At 35.6% G+C, this 17,470-nt stretch overlaps 1 protein-coding gene across 3 annotated transcripts in view; it reads left to right on the forward strand.

Annotated features, from left to right (window-relative positions):
* The first annotated feature begins 456 nt into the window (after positions 1–456).
* Positions 457–17,470, forward strand: part of RNF43 (ring finger protein 43) — a 101,218-nt gene continuing 84,204 nt past the window's right edge. For 2 of the 3 annotated variants that reach the window (XM_027870604.1, XM_027870603.1), the window contains exon 1: positions 3,276–3,354. Coding sequence is in view for 1 of the 3 variants with exons in the window: in XM_027870602.1 (XP_027726403.1) it covers positions 2,546–2,797 (252 nt within the window). In the remaining 2 variants the exon portion in view is untranslated. Of the gene's footprint in view, positions 2,798–3,275; positions 3,355–17,470 lie in introns of those variants that run through there. The other variant, XM_027870602.1, reaches the window with a different exon arrangement.

The following is a 17,470-nucleotide window of genomic DNA, read 5'->3' on the forward strand; positions in this document are numbered from 1 at the left end:
TGCAATAAATCAGTAAATGCTACAGCAGGGATTCACTTTAAATCTGGCTTTAGATCATTTGTAGGCACTACAACAAGGAAAGAGGCTCGAAATCCCTTTGAGCTCAAATTTATAAAACCTCATTCCTTTATCTTCGCTGACTTTGCATTTTATTTTCTTTGTTATTTCCTCATACCACCATCTTTGCTCTATTAGATATGGATTTAGCTTTGATGTTTCTCTGAGTGAACTGATTTTACATGAAGTAGCTTGCTTAAATGAAGGTATCCATTTGTATTGGATGTAATTAGTCAATGGCTCGATAGAGGGAGTACGGGAGTAGAGAGATTTTGAGACTGACTGACTATGTGCATGCCAGCTGGGAAAAGGAGGGGTGGTTGCTTCTGACTGCTCCACCCTCACTTTGTGTCAGCAGGTAGAGAGAGTGATTTCAGTCCCAGGGGAGGGAGTCAGAGAGCTAGTGCAAACCACAGGCTTCCTCTAGGGATTTGATCCAGAATTGCTTTTCTGGAAGGGAAGCTCTCGATTCCTACCGAACTTTACAAATCCACTCCATGATTCAGAGTTACTGCTCCCTCTGGGATTTTTTTTTTCTTTTGATAGTGATATCAACCTACTCTGGGTGAATTTTTGCTGGTGTTGTTTACTACTCTGCCTTCTTTCAAGATTTTTTGCTCTTCGGGGAAAAGAGGGACTTTTGTCTGGAAAAGAATTTTCAGAAATGATTTTGGATTGTCTAAGTGCTTTAAAGTTCCTGGGGACATTAGCTTTCAGCCTGGAGTAAGTTTTTTCCTTTGATCTGGTTGGGATTATTTTTTCAGGCTGTGAAATTTCACTCGTATTTTACCTGTTTAGTGCTGGGCTCTCTGCAGTTTTGTTGGAGAGTATCAAGGTGGAAGAATGAACTGTACTTGGTTAAGCTGTTAAAATATTTTTTTGTGAACAGAATCTATAAAAACGTAATTGCATTTGTTTCACCCCTGTGGATTCCTGTGGGCCCGACAGCGCAACAGGTTTGCAGATTTCATTTAAAATTACTCTTTTTCTCTGCCTCATCAAAAGGCTTTACTTTAACAGTTTCATGTTTGACTGCTGATTTATTTGGCTTTTCAGCATTTATTAGAAACTTTGAGATTTTTAACTTGACCTCCAAATACAATGAATGTGTCTGGGAGGTGAATTTTTATTTATTTGGGAGTGTATCTTTTTATTTTTATTTATATTTGTGTGAAGCAAAGGTTTGAATTTTCAAAAGTTCATAGGACTAACATATATAAATCAATATCATTCAGACCCATTTTTGCTTTTCCTGGGTGTTCTGCTGAGAACCTGTGACTAACCTCCCCATTTCTCCCTCCCTCCTCCCCAAGGAATTTGAAAACGTGTTGGGAATAGCCTTTTGTTTCTCTTATGAATTTAGGGAATTATAGATCATAAGATCAGCGTTTTAAAATAGTTTCCAAAAGTATCTCATTACATGATAATGTGCTAGGAACTTCAGCTGGAAAATGAAGCTGAGTTCCCCAAGACAGTGAGAGTAACAGGGACAACAATGTGGATTAGAATTGGAAAATAAAATAAAACCAGCCATTTCAAATGTATGTTCAATTATCAAAGTTATGATTAATCAGTATTATTCTACAAAATGTGACTCCATTTAAAATGACACTGAATTATAATGACAAATTTTAGTGCAGAACAAAAATTAACAAGATGTCAAAGTTTCCTAAGAAGTATACAAGTTCAGTGGAACTAGAAATACATATATCGTTGGATATTATTTAATATAGAGAAACATTCTGGTAAGCACCCATTGTTCCATCTTTTGGCATCTCTCAGGTAGGGCTTGAAGATTTGTTTTGTTGTTCTCCATTCCAACACTTTGCCCTCCTCCTTTTTCCTGAATTTTTTGTGGAAACTTTATGCCTTGGAAAGGGTCATGCCTAAGCTGGATTCCTTCGTTGTCACTTGATACATGAGTTTTGGTGCTGATTTTTTTGTCTTTCTTAGTTTATAGAATTTGGTTGTAGATGGCTTAGCACCTTAATGCATGTGGAAGACTAAAAACCAAGTACTATTGGTCTAACAAAATTTTTTAAAAAACCAAGCATTTTTTAGGTCCCTGCCACGTACAAGTTACTGTACTAGGCCTGAGTGATACAAAGACCAAAAAACCCCCAGTCTCTGGCTTCAGGGTTCTTGTATTACACTGGTTTGAAATTCAGTTGTTAAAGTAAAGTTGGAAAGTCCAAAGAGAAGTGGTCTCTTTATTAGATAGAATGAAGATGGGAGAAATTGTGAAACCTTCAGAAAAAGTGATTGATGGCACCCCACTCCTCTGCTCCATCAGGAATGCCACCTGTTCTTGGGAATTTAAAGAAAGGAAGGGCTTGAAGGACTTTGTATTTTTTGAAATTGCAATATAAACTGTTGTTTCCCCCATTTGCCTGGAGCCAGAAACTTTCTTTAGATATTAGCTGGCAGGATTGGGAGATACGTTCCTGATCAGTATGTGTGGACAAAGAATTTTGCTGCAGCTGGTAGCATGAGTGGTGGCCACCAGCTGCAGCTGGCTGCCCTCTGGCCTTGGCTGCTGATGGCTACCCTGCAGGCAGGCCTTGGACATACAGGGCTGGTACTTGCAGCAGCGGTGGAGTCCGAAAGATCTGCAGAGCAGAAAGCTGTTATCAGAGTAATTCCTTTGAAAGTGGACCCCACAGGAAGATTGAACCTCACATTGGAAGGGGTGTTCGCAGGTGTTGCTGAGATTACTCCAGCTGAAGGAAAACTGATGCAGGTAAGAAGAACCTTATTGTATCTTACCATCTGTTTGGAATATACATTTCTCCATTGATCTCTGAAACTAATTTTCTGTTGATTTTTAGCTTTTGTTCTGTTTCTTCTCTTAAGAAAGTTCGTGTTTATATTTCTTAGGAGTATGCTTATCTTAACATCAAGGAGCCAAAGTATAAGATCTCACTTTTAAACTGTTTTTACTTTTAATTCCATTGAATTAATTCCATTCCATTGAATTTCAACTTTAAGAAACTTCTTTGCAATTGGTTATAAGGGTATTGTGTGTTAATAGGTAAATTAAAATTGGGGCTTCATTTGAACTGATCTGAGGATATCACTTTATGCCATATTTAAAGTGAGCTCTGACAAGGAAGATTTAATCTTTTGGACACCACCTTGAAATTCTGCGATACATCTATGATGATTTCCTATCATTTTTTGTTGCTTTTAGAGTGCAGTCAGGTTTGAATGAGGTGTGGAATAGTGAAAAGAGCACTGGATTTGTAGTCATGGGGCCGAGGTCTGATCTTTTCTTGTCTTCCTGTTATGTGACCTTGGGTAAGTCAATTTCCCTGGGTCTCAGTTTCCTCATCTGTAAAATGAGAGGTATAAATGATCTCTGATTTCCTTCCTACTCTTGTATCTTCTGATCCTGGTTTTGCTCAATTGTACTGTACACGTGACACATTTTTCTCTATTTAGAGATTGTTATTTCATTGCCTCCTTACCAACATGGAACTCTCTTATCTATACAAGGATTTTTTAGAGCATTGACTTTGGTGTTAGAGGACCTAGATTCAAAAGCCTGGCTTGGCTACTTACTTGTGTGACTATGGGAAAGTTACTGAAACTCTCTGGACCTCTCACCTCATCTATAAAATGAAGGGGTTGAACTATCAAGTTTTATATCTAGACTTTATATCTAGACTTTTATATCTACGACCACATGAAAATCAGTGGCCCTCTCATATCTGACCATATTAAAAAAGTTAGTTCAGACATACAATTCCTTAGGCAAGTCTGTGAGATTTAACTATCACTCATTCCTAGCGTATTCTTTATGTGTTGCATTTATGCATTAAACTGGAGCTATTTCGAAGACCAGTTGTTCAAATACCACAGTGGAGATTGAGCCTAGAAGACTGTTCTTTTAATAATGTGTCCCTTCAGACATAAAAGTATTTTGCTATTGATTTATTCATTTTGTAAAAGGATACCCCTTGCTGTAGCTTCTGGGTACAAATATGTTAAAAACAACAGCAACAAAAAAAGCAGCATTTACTTTAAGTGTTTGTCATTATCTCCTTGAGTATACAATCTTGGTTTGTTTTGTTTAAAAAGGCATATTATGAGTGAACCACTGATTTGAATGAACTTTAAATTTTGGTGAGTACTCTGAGAAAGGTAAGGAAATGAAAACAAAGCCAAACCAAACCGGTGGGCATGAAACTAGTACAGATTTTCTAAGGGAGAAAAAGCACTTCATACCATGAAACTACAGAGAACCAAAAGGAGAAGAAAATGGGTGTGGGAAAAGCCTCTGTATTTTTCTGTATGAAAAATGTGTAGTTTATATATTTAAATTTCTGTCTAAAGAGAGATTACCTTTTAATTTAACCTTTAATTTTATTCTTAGTGATCAACTAGATGAAATTCTAAGTGTGACCTTGAAATTGCAAAGTAACTGACCAGCTTTGTGGCCATAATTAGGAAAGTAAAATGTTCTTCCTGCCCCTGGCTAGTGCTTAGTTGATACTCCTGGAGCATGAGGTTTGAACTCCATTTTAATTTTTGTTCTAGATATTTTCACTGTAGAGGCATATTTTTTTGTGTCTGAACCCTTTGGGAGCCTTACTAAGCTTTTTGTGTTAGTAATGTCCTGTGGCAGCATGTTCCATGGGTTAATTATATGTTGCACGAAATAGTTTCCTTTTTTTTTTCTATTTAAGTTTGTTGTCTTTTATTGTAATGCTTGCACTTCTGTTTATATAATAGAAGGGGTAAATAAGGAACACCAACAGCATTCTGTGTGCCATTTGTCATTATCATGTTTATTATTTTCTGAATATGGGGAGCTTCTGGTTAGAGAACACCTCCCAAGGCAGATACATCTGTTCTGCAGCTTATAGTTTTAGCTAGTTAACGGGGGCACTTAGAATTTGTGACTTCCTAGGGTCACATAGCCAGTATGTGTCATAGGTAGGACTTGAACCCATGTTGTCTTGATTCTTAAAGCCAAGGTAGCCTCCTATCCTATGCCAGGCTGCCTCTCAGTGTCATTAGTTATTAAGGCAACATTTATCTGATGCGTGTTTAGTCAATTCTTTTTCCCTTTGGTCTAGATCTTGCTAATTTTTAAAATTGACTTTGAACTTAGTGAATCACTTTAAACAGATGCTGTGGTTTTAAATGCCCTTTCATTTGTCCAGAAGAAATTGCATTTTATCTAGTTATTTACCTAGCCTTTCTGGCTTTTTTATAGTCTATGCCAGTCTAGACTAAATAATTTTGTATTGTTGATAAGTTTTAGTCCCTCATTACCTCTTCCCTACATAAACTGCTTGTAAGTCATTAATGAAGTTATATTAAGTTCTAATACTGACCTCTAGGACTCCAGTATTAACCTCATTCCCCACATTCATTTAGTCTTGCCTTCTTCTCTCTCTCTCTTTTTTTAAAAAATCTAACTAAATTTTATCCACCAGTTCTCCTTTATCTGTTTTTTTTTTTTGGTTAACTCTTTCAAAGAAATGTAACAGGTTAGGGAGAGACATGAATTACACTTATGGAAGCTATGCTTCCTTATCAGATTACCCTGCAACTTAGGTTTACTCTACTGTGGTTAACCAAAGCTGAAGTCCTGTTTATATCTCCTGAGGTTGTGTTTTGTGGCAATTTAGCTTTCTCAGTGTCACAGTGTCATAAATCTTGGTCTTTGGTTTTAGAGAAGTAGCTATCTTGGATCCTTGGAGTCAGAAAGACCTGAGTTCAAGTTACCTCTGACACTAGCTGTGTGACTGTATTCAAGTCATTTGATCTCCCTGAGCTTCAGTTTCTTGTAAAGTGAGGATATTAATACTTGTAGTACCTACTTTACGGGGTTTTTTGTGAGGCTCAAATGCAATAATATCTATAAAGTACTTTGCACACTTTAACATGAACTCTCAGCTGAGGACCTCATTTCATAGTTACCAAGAAATCAAGGCCATTTGCTAAGATCTTGCTTTTCTCCTCATCTTAAAATCCATGTCATTATCCCTCACTATCTCCTCCTTTGCTGTTAGCTCAGAGGAAGAGTTGGCCCTTCACCTCACCAGGACTAACTCTTTTACGTGTGCTATTAGTTGTCTCCTATCTGATCCAGAATATCATCCCAACTGTCATTCCCTCTTCTCTCTAATTTTCAGTTTCTCCCCATCTACCAGTTCCTTCCTTGCTACTTACAAACATACCCAGGGCTCCACTGTCCTTAAAGTATCTCCCAAAAAGAGATTCTACTTTTTCTGCTATCATTCTTTATCTCTCTGACCTTTCTCGGTCAAGCTCCTCAAAATATTTGGCTCCACTCATTCATTGCTTTTTCTCCTCTCCTAAACCCTCTGCACCCTGGCTTCTGATCTCATCACTCAACCAAAAACTACTCTCTCCAAAGCAATTTATGATCTCTTTTAATTGCTAAATTTAGTGACCTTTTCTCAATCCTCATAAATCCTCCCTGACCTTTCTGCATTATTTGACACTATTGACCACCTTCTCCTTGAGTTATTTTCTCCCTTCTGAATTTCTGTGACATTACTCTCCCTTGATTCTCCCCCCACCTGTTGGACTAAACCTTTCTGGTCTCCTTTTTGGATCTTTGTCCATTTCATTCTCACTGTGAGTATACCCCAAGTTCCTCTTCTGGATTCTCTTCTATTTTCTCTCCTGGTAACCTTGGTAGCTCCTATGGATTCAGTTATCATTCCTATGTAGATGACTCCCAGGTCTATATACCCAGCCCTTACTTATCTGTTCTGAGTTATAGTTATACATCACTAACTGCCTTTTGGACATTTCAAACAAGATACCCCAAAGACATCTAAAATCCAGCATGTCCAAAATCTTCTTTCCTCCCTGTATAACTTAGCCCTTTTCTGAGCTTCCCTGTTGCTGTAGAGGGCACTACCATCCTTCCAGTCACCTGGGTTTGTAGCATCAATATCGTCCTTGACTTCTTACTTTTTCACCCCTCATTAACCTGTCAGTTGACAAATCTTTTTCCTCCTGTCTTCATAACATCTCTTTTTCCCTCCCCTTCTCACTATTCATACAGCTACTACCCTTTGTTCAGGCTCTCATCCTTCCTCCCCTGGACTATTGCAATACCTTCCTTATTAGTCTCTCTGTCTCTAATCTCTACCCCTACTCCAACCTATTCTCTAAAAAGCTGCCAAAGTGATTTTCCTAAAGTGTAGGTATGATCCTGTCACCTCTGTACTCAAAATCTAGAGGCTTCCAATGTGTTACTAAAAGTTACTATTTTTCTGGCCTTCTTCTACAGTATTCTGCTTTCTGTACTATGTGGTCTAGCCATACTGGTCTACTTGCTTTTCCTCAGACACATGACATAGCATGTCTCATTCTCCATACCTTTTCACCAGCTTGTCTCCCGTGCCTGGAACGTTCTCTCATCTCAGTGTCCTTTTCATCTCAGTTTCCTTCATAACTAAGCTCAAGTGCCTTTTTCTTCATGAGGCCTCTCCTGCTAGCACCCTCCCCCCTGCTGTTAGTGCTTCACCCTTCAAAATTACCTTGTATCTGCTTTATATGTGTTTTGTATATTCTTATATCTCTACATGATGTCTTTCCCTTAGAATGTAAACTCCTGGAGGACAGGGACTTTTGCTTTTGCTTTTGTATCTCCGGAGCCTAGCATAGTACCTGCCACATGGAAGGTGTTTAAGAAATGTTTGTTTGATTGAAATGCTTGTTGTTTGTTTTCTCCTTACATTGTGGATTTACCATCTCTCCTTTAAGATTAGTTGAACTCCATAATCATTTACTACTTTTTTTTTTTTAGTTCATATGTAAGTTGGTACCTGCCACAGTGGGAAAGAAATGGCAATTGATGAGTTGCTTTGTTATATGATTAAGGAGCCCAAGATACAATTTTGAAAAACATATTATGATTAAATTTTCACCATTTCTTCCCAGATTGTGGATTTCTGGCCACTAGTTTTGAAAAGTGTATGCTTTGAGGGTAAAAGGGTAAGAGAACACTGATTTATTACTTTGGCATTTTAAAACGTAAGTTTTTTATTGATATTTCCTATTTCTTACATCACCATAATTATTCCAAGAATCCCTTTACCTCTTCTTTCCAGAGAGCAATCCCATATGACAAGTAGTATTTGTTAGGGAGGAAAAAAAAATCAGCACAGCTTATTGATACATTGGAAAAAGTCAGAAAACATGTATAATGTGTAATACCTACAGACCTTTCACCTCCACAAAGGGGTAGGTTGGAGGTATCTTCTAATATCTCTTTAGTTGAGTGCTACTTGATTTTTATAATTTTGTTTCATTTACTTTTAATTTTTTATTGTGTAGTTCTTTCCATTTACATTGTTATAGTTTCTGTGTATGTTGTATTCTTGTCTCTGCTTACTTCACTCTGCATCAGATCATTTAAATCTTTCCATGCTTTTGGATCTTTATCACACACATCATTTTGTGCAGCACAGTTATGTTCCATTACATTACTGTACCACAATTTGTTTAGCCATTCCCCAGTGGATAGGCATCTATTTTGTTTTTAATTCTTAGCTACCATAAAAAGTGCTGCTATAAATATTTTGAATGTATGGAGACTTTTCTTCTTAGTGGTGGCTTCCTTGGAATATTATAAGCTCAGTAAAGAAGTCTTTGGTTCAGACGGTATGAACATTTTAGTCACTTGATTTGCATAATTCCCGATTGCTTTCTAGCATAGTTGTACCATTTCACAGCTCCACCAACAATGTGTTAGTGTGTCTATCCTTCTACAAATCCTCCAATGTTGACTTTTGCCATTTTTTGTCATTTTTGCCAATTTGCAGGGTGTGAAGTGGGTTGTTCTGATTTGCATTTTCTCTACGTCGAAGTTCCTTTGAGAAATAGTTGTTCATATCCTTTGACCATTTATTTGTTGTGAAATGACTGTCAGTATAATATATTTGTTGTTTATATATCTTGAATACTAGTATAACCCTTATCAGAGAAATTTGAGCAAAGATTTTTTTTCCCCATTCAACCACTTCTCTTATCCTGGATGTATTAATATTATCTTGTGGAAGCTTTTCTGTTTTATATAATTAAAGTCATCTATTTTATCTTTTGTAACTGCCTCCCTCTATCTCATGTTGAGTTAAGAATACATCTCCTAGTCATACCTGTGAGAGGTATATGATTTACTTCTCTTTGAAATTTTTTTATAGTATGATCTCTAATATTAAAGGCCATGTATCCATTTAGAATGTGTTGTGGAATATGATGTAAGGTGGTGGTCTAAGCCTAATCTTTGCCAGACTGCTTTCCATTTTTCCCAGCGGTTTTTATCAAATAAGGAGATTTTTTTCCCCAGGTGATTTTGTTTTCCGCTTTATCAAACACTGGATTATTGAGTTCTTTGATTTCTGAATCTTCCTTATCTAGTCCGTTCCATTAATCTGTCTCTCTATTCTTTAACCAGTACCAGATGGTTTAGATGACTGCTGCTTTATGATATAGTTTTAGGTATAGAAATGCTATTTCCCCCTTCACCCATACTTCTTTTCATCATTTCCCTTGATATTGTGAATCTTTTGTTTTTCTGAATGAATTTTGTTGTAATTTTATCAAGTTCTGTAAAGTATCCCCTTGGTAATTTGAATATTATACCATTAAAAGTATAAATTAATTTTGGTAGTATTGTCATTTTTATTATTTTGGTATGGCCTAGCTAGGACAATGAATATTCCTCCAGCTTTTTAAGATATTTATTTCTTTAAGGATCACTTTGTAATTGAATCTATACAAGTCTTTTGTGTGTTTTGAGAGGTTGATACCCAGATATTTTATACTTTGTTGTGGTTATTTAGAATTGGATTTCCTTTTCTAGTATTATTTCTTGTGTTTTGTTATTATAATATAGAAAGGCTGTTGATTTTTGAGGATATTTTATAGCCTGCAACTTTGCTAAAGCTATTAATTGTTTCAGCAATTTGTTGATTCAGTAGGATTTCCTGGGCCTTCATATCATCAGCAAACAGGGCTAGTTTTTTCTCTTTACCTATTTTTATTCCTGTAATTTTTTTCTTTTTCATCTTATTGCTGTTGCTAGCATTTCTGGAGCTATATCAAATAATAGCAAGGGAGAGGGGGCATCCTTGTTTCAGTCTTGTATTTATTGGGACAAGTTCTGGTATATAACCATTATATATGTTTGCTTTTGGTTTTAGATAGATACTTTTTATGATATTTTAAAACCATATAGATCAACATTTCTGTGTACTACCAACAAAATGATGGAGGAAGAGATAGAGAATTTCCATTTAAAATAACTCCAGAATATGTTAAAATACCTGAGAGTTTACCTATACATACACACAAGAACTATATATATATATATGTATATATACACACATATATGTGTATATATATATATATTTTAACATGAAAGAGTGTTGTACTTTATTAAAGGTTTTTTCTGTGTCTATTGATGATCATGGGGTTTGGGATGTTTTATTTTTTAATTTTATGATTTCTGTTACTCACCCAGGAGCTTCAGAAAATGAGGCTCTTTTTTACTTTGGATTGAAACAATTTAGCTATCTAATGTTTCTAGAGTTATACCTGTAGCTTAGTAGGGACCAAATTAAGAACCAGATTTTCATTTGAATCAACTTTTAGATTACACATAAAGAGAGGCCATCTTTTAAGTGTGCCCTCAATTAGTTTTACCATAAAACAAGGTATTAAATTTCTTCTACAATAATGGTGAGGAATAGTTGTCTGAGCTTCATTTGGTGGTTATAGAAGGGCCCTGAAGGCCAAGATTTGATGTTTCTTTATCTAATTTTTACCCTGACTTGTTTATTGCTTAAGTTTTTCTTTGTCATTCTGTCATCTTTATGGTAGTGTAAAGCAAGTTTAACAGGATCTAGTCAGAGGTTTCAGTTATAATATTCTTTGAAATTGCTGAAAGAAAGTAAGAATGGTAAATGTTGCTTTTAGTATTTTTCTTTTTTGTTGCCTGCTTCTTCTAATTTAGCATTTTAAATACTTCATATTTTACTGAGGAAAAAGTTCTGGGTAGTGATGTCTTTCCCTTCCCTAATTTATGGCAGAATATATATAGACATCAGTCATAGGATGGTTAATGCATGGATGGGTTCAGTCTGCATTATATAACCACATTGATGAGACTACAGATTGACTGGAGCCTGTTATCATCATTGCAAAATTATGTTACTTACTTTTCCATGTTGCCTAAATATGTCATTGCTAAAACTTTAGTGTAATCATCTTCTCCTTGACCTTCCCACTTTACAGTTTTATTTCCAGTAGTTAAAAATACTACTCTCTCTGACTTCATTACCTTACTGTTTCAAATCCTCCTGGCTCATCATAAACTTAGACCAAGGGTGAGGAACCTGCAGCCACGAGGCCACATGTGGCCTTCTAGGTCCTCAAGTGTGGCCGTTTGACTGAATCCAAACTTCACAGAACAAATCCCCTTAAAAAAAGCATTTGCTCTGTAAAACTTGGACTCAATCAAAAGGCCACAGTCAAGGACCTAGAAGGCCACAAGTGGCCTCAAGGCTGCAGATTCCCCACCCTAGACTTAGACTATCCTTTGATTCTTGTGACCCACCTTCATTTCTTGAATGCCCTTCCCTCAGGGCCATTTTCTTCTACTTTTTCTTTTACTTGTTTTTCCTCTTACATTTTTTCCTCCATGACACCTAGAACAATGGTCTACTGCCTCTCTAATATATCTTTCTTTACATTTCTTCAAAATCCTCTTAACACCTTCTGGGGTTCCTAGTCACCCAGAAAGGTCAGATTAAAAGATAGATTATTACATTCTTGCCTTTTTCTCATGTGACTCTTCTTATCTGTATACCACTTAACCTGTTGGTATTCTGTGTAGTGGTGTTTTTGTTTTTGTTTTTGTTTTGATTGGTGGAGGATAAGGTGAGGGTGAGATCACTGCTTAATACATTGTCGACCCTTTATGAATATATATTAGTATCAATATTACTACTGCTATTAAAACTCTTAATAGTGATAACTTCTGATGAGGCAATGGGGTTTGTCTTAGAGTCAGGAAAACTTAAAGTTGAAATTTTGCCTCTGATACTAGTTGTATATAAGTTGATACTTATTTCGCAGGGTTGTTTGTGAGGTCCAAATGAGATCATGAATGTAAAAGCACTTTACAAACTTTAAAGTGTTATATAAATGTCCATTATTATACCTTTCTCCATGTCTCTTTATAAAATTTTCTTTTTAAAAATTTTTTTTATTCATTTTGAACTTCAATACAAAAAGACAAAAAAAAGAGAACATTTCCATGTACACAACACAACATAAAAAGAGAATTCAGTAAAAAACCATGAATTTCCATTTCACAGTTTACTTTTTTTTTGAAAAACTATGTAATAAATACTACACATGATTTTCAAAGCTACCCTGCTTTTCTGTGCTTCCTTCTAAGTTTTTTTGTTCTCTGCTGTGCACGGTTTTTTTTTCTCCCTCCACACCCCACTCTAGAGAAGGCTATGAGTAGACACAAATATGTGCATGTATGTAAAACCATACTCTACATTCTTCTGTTTATCAGTTCTTTATCTGGAGGTTAATAGCATTTTCCTTCATAGGTCTTTTGTAGTTGATTTGAATATTTATACTTTTCAAAATGATTTAGTCATTCAGAGACATGTAAGTTTTTCTGTGTTTTTCTAAAAATCAACCAGCCCATCATTTCTTATAATGCAGTAACATTTTATCACAATCATAGACCACAACTTGTTTAGCCATTCCCCAATTGGTGCTCATCCATCTCCTCAATTTCTAGTTTTTTGCCACCGCAAAGAGAGCTGCTATAAATATTTTAGAACATATAAGTTCTTTTCCTTTTTCGCTGATCACCTTGGGAAATAGACTTAACAGTGGGATTTTTGGTTTAAAGGGTATACAGAGTTTTATAGCTCTTTGGGCATAATTCCAGATTGCTCTCCAAAATGGTTGGCTCAGTTCACAGCTCCATCAACAGTGTATTTATTACTGTCCCAATTTTTTTACATCACCTCCAACATTTGTCATTTTTCCCTTCTATCATTTTAGCCAATCTGATAGGTGTGAGATATCTCAAAGTTGTTTTAATTTTCATTTCTATAATCAATAATGATTTAGAGCATTTTTTCATATGACTATATATAGCTTTGATTTGATACTCAAATCAACTACCAAAGACCTGTGAAGGAAATTGCTATCTACCTCCAGAGACAGAACTGATAAACAGAAGCATGTGTAATGTGGTTTTACATATATGTCTGTATGTATGTGTGTGTATATATGTGTGTATATGTATATACATACATACGTATGTGAATATCTTATTCCCCACTCCCCACAAACTTATTTATTCTGTTTCTTTTGATTAAGGTATATGCATCCAGAGCCAGATTCCAGTTATAACTTCTATCTCACTGGATCTCAAGTACTACCTGTGAAGTTATTTGTATACTTGAATTAGTTTCTTTGGCTTGTTCCAGAATTTTGGGCATTTTTGTATATATATTTTAAAACTTTCACAGTCTGGCACAATCCCATCTTTCTAGGAAGATTTCCCATTACTTCTCCCATGCATTGTACATTGCAACCAAACTGAACTACTTGATGTTCCTTACATACAGCATTCCATCTCCTGTCTCTGGGCCTTTTTTACATTAACTGGTTCATCTGTGTGCCTGGAATATTCTCTTTATCTCTGCCTCTTAGAACTCATAGCTTCCTTAGAGGTTCAATTCAAGTACCATGTCCTACAAGAGATATTTCCTAATTCCAGTAGTTGTTAGCACTCCCCTCCATCATAGTAGAATGTCAGCTCCTTGAGGGCAGCAAAGATCTGGTCTCTTTTTATATTTTTTTCTTCTGTTCTTTAATAATTTATAGTTTTCAACACTCACTTCCATAAGATTTTGAGTTTTAAATTTTCTCCCCCTTCCTCTCCTCCCCTCTCCCCAAGATGGTGTGTAATCTGATATGAGCTCTACTTATGCATTCATATTAAGTATATTTTCGCATTAGTCATGATGTATAGAAGAATTAGAACTAATGGAAGGAACCATGAAAAAAAAGAAGTGAAACAAAACAACAAAGGAAAAGGAGAGCAAATAGTATGCTTCCATCAGCATTTAGACTCCATAGTTCTTTCTCTGGATGTGGATAGCAATTTCCATTGTAAGTCTTTTGGAGTTGTCTTAGATTTTTGCATTGCTGAGAAGAGCTAAGTCTGTCAAAGTCATTCATTGCACATTGTGGCTGGTACTGTGTACAATGTTCTGGTTCTGCTCATTTCACTCTGCATCAGTTCATATAAATCTTTCCAGGTTTTTCTGAAGTCTGCCTGCTCATCATTTCTTTTTTTAAATTTTAATCAATTTATTTATTTTTAGTTTTTAACAATCACTTCCATAAGCTTTTGAGTTTTAAATTTTCTCCTCCTCCCTCTCTCCCTCCCTCCCTCCCCAAGACAGCACACAATCTTCATATGCATAGGCTCTTCATATGCATTCCTATAAAACATATTTTCACATTAGTCATGTTGTAAAGAAGAATTAGAACCAATAGGAGGAACCACAAGAAAGAAGAAACAAAACAAAACAGAAGAAAAAAAAGAGCAAATGGTATGCTTCAATCTGCATTCAAACTCCATAGTTCTTTCTCTGGATGTAGATAACGTTTTCCATCATGAGTCTTTTAGAGGTGTCTTAGATTCTTTAATTGCTGAGAAGAGCTAAGTCTATCAAAGTTAGTCATCGCACAGTGTGGCTGTTACTGTGTACAGTGTTCTCCTGGTTTTGCTCGCTTCACTCAGCATCAGTCCATACAGGTCCCTCCAGGTTTTTCTGAAGTCTGCTTGCTTGTCATTTTTGACAGCACAATAGTATTCCATTACATTCATATACCACAGCTTGTTCAGCCATTCCCCAATTGATGGGCATCCCCTCGATTTCCAATTCTTTGTCACCCCAGAAAGAGCTGCTATAAATATTTTTGTACATGTGGGTCCTTTTCCTGTTTTTATGATCTCTTTGGGATATAGACCTAGAAGTGGTATTGCTGGGTCAAAGGGTATGCACAATTTTATAGCCCTTTGGGCATAGTTCCAAATTGCTCTCCAGAATCAGTTGGATTCTGGATCAGTTGGGTCAGTTCACAACTCCACCAACAATGCATTAGTGTTCCAATTTTCCCACATCTTCTCCAAAATTTATCCTTTTCCTGTTTTGTCATGTTAGCCAATCTGATAAGTGTGATGTGGTACCTCAGAGTTGTTTTGATTTGCATTTCTCTAATCAATAATGATTTAGAGCATTTTTTCATATGACTATAGATAACTTTAATTTCTTCCTCTGAAAACTGCCTATTCATATCCTTTGACAATTTGTCAATTGGGGAATGATTTGTATTCTTATAATTTGACTCAGTTCTTTATATATTTTAGAAATGAGGCCTTTATCAGCGACACTGGCTGTAAAAATTCTTACCCAGCTTTCTACTTCCCTTCTAATCTTAGTTGCATTGGCTTTGTTTGTGCAAAATTTTTTCAATTTAATGTAATCAGAGTCATCCTTTTTGCATTTCATAATGTTCTCTATCTCTTGTTTGGTCATAAATTCTCCCTTCTACATAGATCTGATAGGTAAACTATTCCTTGCTCTCCTAGTTTGCTTACAGTATCAGTCTTTATATCTAAATCCTGTACTCATTTTGACTTTATCTTGGTATAGTGTGTAAGATTTTGGTCTATGCCTAGTTTCTGCTATAATATTTTCTAGTTTTCCCCAGCATGTTTTGTTAAATAGTGAGTTCTTATCCCAGAAGCTGGAGTCTTTGGATTTATCAAATAGTCGATTACTATAGTCATTGACTGTTGTGTCTTGCATACCTAACCTATTCCACTGATCCACCACTCTATTTCTTAGCCAGTACCAAGTATTTTTTATAATTGCTGCTTTATAATACAATTTAAGATCTGATACAGCTAGGCCACCTTCCCTTGCATTTCTTTTCATTAGTTCCCTTGATATTCTGGACTTCTTGTTCTTCCAGATGAATTTTGTTATTGTTTTTTCTAGCTCTATAAAATACTTTTTTGGCAGTTTGATTGGTATGGCACTGAATAAGTAAATTAATTTAGGTAGAATTGTCATTTTTATTATATTAGCTCAGCCTACCCATGAGCAACTGATATTTTCCCAATTATTTAGATCTAACTTTATTTATGTGAAAAGTGTTTTGTAATTGTGTTCATATAGTTCCTAAGTTTGTTTTGGCAGGGAGACTCCCAAATATTTTATAACGTTTACAGTAACTTTAAATGGAATTTCTCTATCTTTTGCTATTGGGCTTTATTAGTAATATATAGAAATGCTAATGATTTATGTGGGTTTATTTTATATCCTGCAACTTTGCTAAATTTGTTTGTTATTTCAAGTAATTTTCTAGGATTCTTTAGGTATACCATCATGTCATCTGCAAAGAGTGATAGCTTTGTTTCTTCTTTGCCTGTTCTAATTCCTTCAATTTCCTTTTCTTCTCTTATTGCTAAAGCTAACATTTCTAGTACAACATTGAATAACAGTGGTGATAATGGACATCCTTGTTTCACCCCCAATTTTATTAGAAATGCTTGTAGCTTATCACCTTTACATATAATGCTTGCTGATGGTTTTAAAAAGATCTGGTCTCTTGTCTCTGAATCCCTAGCACCTAGTATGATTTCTGGAACGTAAGAGGTACTTAATAAATGTTTGTTGCTGTCTATCTGAGGTTTTGCTGTTTTTAGGCCTAGCTTTGTAGAAAGGCCAGTTGTATGTGCTTTGTTAAAATTCTTTCCCAAAGATGCTTGATGTAAAAAGTGTTTTCTAAAATCCTAGCCAAGTATTGCTGATTTCACTGTTATTTGGGTAATTACAACTATGTAGGGAGCATAAGCTCAGAGATCTGAGGGATTGGAGTAGCTGTAAGATAACCCTGTGAAGAATTAGATCTATTTTTAAACCATATATGTAGTATACTACATAGTCCATCTACTACATATATATTGAGCTTATTGAGCTTCATACAGCTTATTTAAACTCTCTCCGAATTTAAATGCTAACTATATCCAAGGAGTTGTGATAAATGCTGGAGTATTTTTGCCTGAATCTAGAGTCAAAGTCAAAAGGAGTAGGAAAGGTGAAAAATCCCTATGAAAGTATAGTGTAGGAATATGAATTGCAGTTAAGATACCCGGAAATTCACAGGAAATGAAATTCAAGATATGAGCTAGTAATAAAACTCCTGCTCTTAAATATTAACACACAAATTTATAACAATTAAATAATGAACAAGATTGAACCTATAGATCATAATGCAAAGAGCAAATTTAATTTTTTAGATA

This window comes from Vombatus ursinus, unplaced genomic scaffold, assembly GCF_900497805.2.
Source record: "Vombatus ursinus unplaced genomic scaffold, bare-nosed wombat genome assembly UNPS02014797.1, whole genome shotgun sequence".
Lineage (NCBI taxonomy): Eukaryota > Metazoa > Chordata > Mammalia > Diprotodontia > Vombatidae > Vombatus > Vombatus ursinus.